We start from the raw sequence: 6,471 nt of genomic DNA, 5'->3' as shown, positions 1-6,471 counted from the left end.
CCAGCCCAGCCCAGCCCAGCCCAGCCCAACCCAGCCAAGCTCAGTCTAGCCCAGCCCAGCTCAGCCCAGCTCAGCCCCTCCTGGCCCAGCTCAGTCCAGCCCAGCCCAGCCCAGCCCAGTCCAGCCCAGCCCAGCTCAGCCCAGCCCAGCCCAGTTCAGCCCCAGCCCAGCCCAGCCCAGCTCAGCCCAGCCCAGCCCAGCCCAGCCCAGCCCAGCCCAGCTCTGCTCAGCCCAGCCCAACCCAGCCAAGCTCAGTCCAGCCCAGCTCAGCTCAGCCCCTCCTGGCCCAGCTCAGTCCAGCCCAGCTCAGCTCAGCCCCTCCTGGCCCAGCTCAGTCCAGCCCAGCCCAGCCCAGCCCAGTCCAGCCCAGAGCAGCTCAGCCCAGCCCAGCTCAGCCCAGCCCAGATCAGCCCAGCCCAGCCCAGCACAGCTCAGCCCAGCCCAGCACAGCTCAGCCCAGTCCAGCTCAGCCCAGCTCAGCCCAGTCCAGTTCAGCACAGCTCAGCCCAGCCCAGCCCAGCCAAGCTCAGTCCAGCCCAGCCCAGCTCGGCCCAGCACAGCCCAACCCAGCTCAGTCCAGCCCAACCCAGCCCAGCACAGCTCGGCCCAGCACAGCCCAGCCCAGCTCAGTCCAGCTCAGCCCAGCTCAGCTCAGCCCAGCCCAGCCCAGCCCAGCCCAGCTCAGCTCAGCCCAGCTCAGCCCAGCTCAGCTCCTCCTAGCCCAGCTCAGCTCAGCCCAGCCCAGCCCAGCCCAAACTAGCCCAGTCCAGCTCAGCCAGCCTAGCCCAGCTCAGCCCCTCCTAGCCCAGCCCAGCCCAGCCCAGCCCAGCCCAGCCCAGCCCAGCTCAGCTCAGCCCAGCTCAGCCCAGCCCAACCCAGCCAAGCTCAGTCCAGCCCAGCCCAGCTCAGCCCCTCCTAGCCCAGCTCAGCTCAGCTCAGCCCAGCCCAGCCCAGCCCAGCTCAGCTCAGCTCAGCCCAGCCCAGCCCAGCCCAAACTAGCCCAGTCCAGCTCAGCCCAGCCCAGCCCAGCTCAGCGCAGCCCAGCCCAGCCCAGCCCAGCCCAGCCCAGCCCAGCTCAGCTCAGCCCAGCCCAGCTCAGTCCAGCCCAGCCCAGCTCAGCGCCTCCTAGCCCAGCTCAGCCCAGCCCAGTCCAGCCCAGCTCAGCTCAGCCCAGTCCAGCCCAACCTAGGCCAGTCCAGGCTAGTCCAGCTCAGCCCACCTAGTATCCCTAGCACAGGTCTGTTCAGCCCAGCCCATGACCTTGGACCAGAACCCAGGACCAGGGTGCAGAGATGAGTGGGGTCACTTGGTAGGGTGCTAGTGCTGCCCACCCAGGGACCCCTGGACAGGCTCGCACCTCTGGCCATGCTGGGCCATCTCGATGGCCCTCCGTGCAGGCACCGGGGAGCCCCCGTCGGTCACGCTGAGCACCTCCATGGACTTGCGCTCGGGTCTCCTCTTGCCATGTCGGTTCAGCATTGGGGAGTCGACGCGCTTCCGGGGAGGGTCTGTGTGCAGACAGGGGTCAGGCTAGGCAGCTGGCCGGGCCCGGCTGGAACAGGGCGGCCGCACGCCTCGTACCTATCTCGTTCCTGGGGGGGAGGTCCTCATCCTCGTGGCTCGGGTACCTTTCTTTCCGGTCCAGGAGGAGGAAGTAGATCATCTTTTCCTGGTTCTCCCTGCAGCGGGCAAGAGAGGCGGGGGAGCTGGCCCAGGTGTCCGTGTCCGGCAGCGTGTCCTCGCACGGCTCTTCTCGGGCCCGGAGGCTGCTGGCCGAGGCCACCCTGCCCACCACCCCACATACTCCTCCGACAGCAGGTCCTGGAGAAGCTTGTTACGGTCTCGGAAGCAGCCCAGAGAGTGCATGCTGTCCAGCACGTCCGGGTCGATGTCCTCCAGGCTGGGCAGCGAGCGGATCTGCACCTTTCGGGGGATGGGCTGCTCCGGCTCGGGCTCGTTCTTGCCCCCTCTGCGGACGACACGGAACCGGTGGTCACTCACCAGCAGCCCAGGCCATGGCTCCTCCACCCAACCCTGAGGCGGCCAAGAGGGTGGGAAGCCCGTCCTGGACTGGGCCCAAGTCCTGCTTCTGTCCCTGCACCCGGCCCCTGCAGGCGGCGGAGAGCGAGGCTGGGCAGCCCCGCACTGGCCGGCATCCTCCCCCCTTCCTAGCAGGCCACAGCGGAGGGCTAAGCAGGCGTTAGTGGGCACAGGAGCTACTTACATATACCATATGTGTTTCTGAATGTGTTCTAGCTACAAGGAAAGAGAAACAGGGAGTTAGTACGAGGGGGAGCCCACGTTAGGAGGTGGAAGCGAGACAGGAGGGGCAGGCTGTGCTCCCAGAAGCCCCAGACCAGCACCCCTACCCACCTCCCAGACACAGGGAAAGTGCAGCCAGCAAGGACCGGGGGGGGGGGGGGCTCCAGACAGGGGCCGGGCCAGGCAGCAGAGGGAGCAGAGGCAGGAGACGGGCAGGGCCCCGACAGGCCCGCGCTGCCCCAGCAGGGCCCTCCTGGAGCAGAGCAGAGCAGGAAAGCAGCCCAGAAGGAGCAAAGCCAAGAAGGCCAGGAAGCTGGAAGGGCAGGGTATGGGCAGGAAGCTAGGGGCATCCTAGTTTCAGCTTTCTCCACCCAGACTGCAGGGCAGGACAAAGGGCTGCTTGGACCCTGACTGACTGAGGGACAGCGCCTGGGCAGGACACAGGCCTCCTAGACCTTCACTGACTGAGGGACAGCACCAGGGCAGGACGCAGACCTCCTGGACCCTGACTGACTGACTGAGGGACAGCGCCTGGGCAGGACACAGGCCTCCTGGACCTTCACTGAGAGACAGCACCAGGGCAGGACAAAGGGCTGCTTGGACCCTGACTGACTGAGGGACAGCGCCTGGTCAGGACACAGGCCTCCTGGACCTTCACTGAGGGACAGCACCAGGGCAGGACACAGGCCTCTTGGACCTTCACTGACTGAGGGACAGCACCAGGGCAGGACACAGGCCTCCTGGACCTTCACTGACTGACTGAGGGACAGCATCTGGGCAGGACGCAGACCTCCTGGACCCTGACTGAGGGACAGCGCCTGGGCAGGACACAGGCCTCCTGGACCTTCACTGACTGACTGAGGGATGACTGACTGAGGGACAGCGCCTGGGCAGGACGCAGACCTCCTGGACCTTCACTGACTGACTGAGGGACAGAGCCTGGGCAGGACACAGGCCTCCTGGACCTTCACTGACTGAGGCATGACACAGGCCTCCTGGACCCTGACTGACTGACTGAGGGACAGCACCTGGGCAGGATGCAGACCTCCTGGACCCTGACTGACTGACTGAGGGACAGCGCCTGGGCAGGACTCAGACCTCCTGGACCCTGACTGACTGACTGAGGGACAGCGCCTGGGCGGGACACAGGCCTCCTAGACCTTCACTGACAGAGGGACAGCGCCTGGGCAGGACACAGGCCTCCTGGACCTTCACTGACTGAGGCAGGACACAGGCCTCCTGGACCCTGACTGACTGAGGGACAGCACCTGGGCAGGACGCAGACCTCCTGGACCCTGACTGACTGACTGAGGGACAGCAGCTGGGCAGGACACAGGCCTCCTGGACTCTGACTGACTGAGGGACAGCATCTGGGCAGGACACAGGCCTCCTGGACTCTGACTGACTGAGGGACAGCGCCTGGGCAGGACGCAGACCTCCTGGACCTTCACTGACTGACTGAGGAACAGCGCCTGGGCAGGACACAGGCCTCCTGGACCCTCGCTGACTGAGGGACAGCGCCTGGGCAGGACACAGGCCTCCTGGACCTTCACTGACTGACTGAGGGACAGCACCTGGGCAGGACACAGGCCTCCTGGACCTTCACTGACTGAGGCAGGACACAGGCCTCCTGGACGCTGACTGACTGACTGAGGGACAGCGCCTGGGCAGGACACAGGCCTCCTGGACCCTGACTGAGGGACAGCGCCTGGGCAGGTCGCAGACCTCCTGGACCTTCACTGACTGACTGAGGGACAGCGCCTGGGCGGGACACAGGCCTCCTGGACCCTGACTGACTGAGGTACAGCGCCTGGGCAGGACACAGGCCTCCTGGACCTTCACTGACTGACTGAGGGACAGCGCCTGGGCAGGACACAGGCCTCCTAAACCTTCACTGAGTGACTGAGGGACAGCGCCTGGGCAGTACACAGGCCTCCTGGACTCTGACTGACTGAGGGACAGCGCCTGGGAAGGACACAGGCCTCCTGGACCCTGACTGACTGACTGAGGGACAGCGCCTGGGCAGGACACAGGCCTCCTGGACCTTCTCTGAGGGACAGCGCCTGGGCAGGACACAGGCCTCCTGGACCTTCACTGACTGACTGAGGGACAGCGCCTGGGCAGGACACAGGCCTCCTGGACCTTCTCTGAGTGACTGAGGGACAGTGCCTGGGCAGGACACAGGCCTCCTGGACTCTGACTGACAGAGGGACAGCATCTGGGCAGGACACAGCCCTCCTGGACCCTGACTGAGGGACAGCAGCTGGGCAAGACACAGGCCTCCTGGACCCTGACTGACTGAGGGACAGAACCTGGGCAGGACACAGGCCTTCTGGACTCTGACTGACTGAGGGACAGCACCTGGGCAGGACGCAGGCCTCCTGAACTCTGACTGACTGAGGGACAGCGCCTGGGCAGGACACAGGCCTCCTGGACCTTCACTGACTGACTGAGGGACAGCGCCTGGTCAGGACACAGGCCTCCTGGACCTTCACTGACTGAGGGACAGCGCCTGGGCAGGACACAGGCCTCCTGGACCTTCACTGACTGACTGAGGGACAGCGCCTGGGCAGGACACAGGTCTCCTGGACCTTCACTGACTGACTGAGGGGCAGCGCCTGGGCAGGACACAAGCCTCCTGGACCTGACTAACTGACTGAGGGGCAGCGCCTGGGCTGGACGCAGGTCTGTCCTGGGAGGGCTAGCCCAGAGAGCAGCTCGCTGCCCTCCACAGCCACAGGCTGTCCCCCCACACCACCCAGCCTGGGCTTGGGCCCTGTCTCACTCTGCTCACACTACCTTCAGAGGACAGGATGTCAGGACGTGGGACAAGCCACTCACAGGCAAAAGCCGGTCACCCCCCAGGCCCAGGCCCCTTAAAACAGGGGGTCCTGCACACCTGCACATAAGCCTAAAACCTGGGACACAGCCCCGCCCGCATGTGCAGTAACACCCCGTTTGTGAACAGATCCCTGCACACACACCTTCATACCCCACATACACTTGGAGAGCCTACACACACGCTTGGACCCCCACCCCAGTGCACACCCCTCACACAACCCCAGCCCATACACACCTGGACACATTCCCCACATCCACCTGGACAGCCCTCACATGTACCTCGCCCCAATACATACCTGGATGCACACACACCTTCCCATACACACCTGGACAGCTCTCACACGCACTTGAACCGTCACCTGAACACACAGCCCACACACTTGAGCACATGCCCAGGGCAAGCTCAGATGCTAGGCCCAGGCCCAAACACCTGGGCCTGTCCTCCAGCCCAGAGCCCACCCCACCCCAGGCACACCCACGCTCTGGCCCACACGCGCACACAGACATCCTACAACAGCCCATGTCCACACACCTGAGAACGCGGTCCCTGGCACAGCAGCACCCTCAGGCACCCCTACCCTGACTCACCCGGGATCCGTGCCCCGGCCTGTTGTCATGCACGAGGGACAAGTGTGCAAGACGGTACTGAGGCCCTGACACAGGCAGCTCCCATCTGTGCTCACACTCACCCTGTGCACACACCTGTGTGCACACACACTGGTTCAGGTGTGCGAAACCAGGGACTCACACCCTCGGCCCACACTCCTGCCGCTGTGCCCACGCTCCTGGCAGCACGCCGGAGGCCCGGGGACGGGGGCACGCGGCGTGAGGCCCGGGGACGGGGGCACGCACCGTGAGGCGCCGCGCGGCGTCCACCTCGATCATGCCGCGCAGCAGACTCTGGCAGTCGGGCGGGATGAAGTGGGGCATGTGGAACACGCCGCGCTTGACCTTCTCCAGCAGCTGCCGCAGGTTGTCGTCATCGAAAGGCAGCGCCCCCTGTGGGCGGGGGCGGTCACCGAGGCGGGAGAGCGGGGAGGGGCGGCGGGGAGGGAGGAGGCAGGGGAGGGCAGGGGAGGGCAGGGCCTCACCACCAGCAAGGCAAACAGGATAACTCCACAGCTCCACACATCCGCCTTGCGGCCATCGTACTTCTCTCCCTGTGGACAAAGGCACCACCAGACATTGACAGGTGCCAGGCCAGAGGGCTGGGTCTGGGGGCTGTGGTGAGCGGGGTCTCGGGGAGGCAGGCAGAGGGCTGGGTCTGGGTCTGGGGGCTGTGGTGAGCTGGAGGCCTTGCACGGCAGGTCGGGAGGCTCCTCCCACCGCAGGGACCCCGGGGTTACTCACCCGGATCACCTCTGGGCA

At 65.7% G+C, this 6,471-nt stretch overlaps 1 protein-coding gene across 1 annotated transcript in view; it reads right to left on the bottom strand.

Annotated features, from left to right (window-relative positions):
* The window catches only part of Brsk2 (BR serine/threonine kinase 2), a 43,450-nt gene that overhangs the window by 15,804 nt on the left and 21,175 nt on the right, over nucleotides 1–6,471 (bottom strand). Inside the window, exons 8-13 of the mRNA XM_013033360.1 lie at nucleotides 6,195–6,263; nucleotides 5,956–6,102; nucleotides 2,225–2,256; nucleotides 1,805–1,969; nucleotides 1,582–1,679; nucleotides 1,358–1,508 (exon numbers count right to left, since the gene is read on the bottom strand). Of these exons, the coding sequence (XP_012888814.1) occupies nucleotides 1,358–1,508; nucleotides 1,582–1,679; nucleotides 1,805–1,969; nucleotides 2,225–2,256; nucleotides 5,956–6,102; nucleotides 6,195–6,263 (662 nt within the window). The remainder of the gene's footprint in view (nucleotides 1–1,357; nucleotides 1,509–1,581; nucleotides 1,680–1,804; nucleotides 1,970–2,224; nucleotides 2,257–5,955; nucleotides 6,103–6,194; nucleotides 6,264–6,471) is intronic.

The sequence above is a fragment of the Dipodomys ordii genome, unplaced genomic scaffold (assembly GCF_000151885.1).
Source record: "Dipodomys ordii isolate 6190 unplaced genomic scaffold, Dord_2.0 Scaffold166, whole genome shotgun sequence".
NCBI lineage: Eukaryota > Metazoa > Chordata > Mammalia > Rodentia > Heteromyidae > Dipodomys > Dipodomys ordii.
Note: the sequence above shows the minus strand (reverse complement) of the source record. Positions and strands in the feature narration are given on the sequence as shown.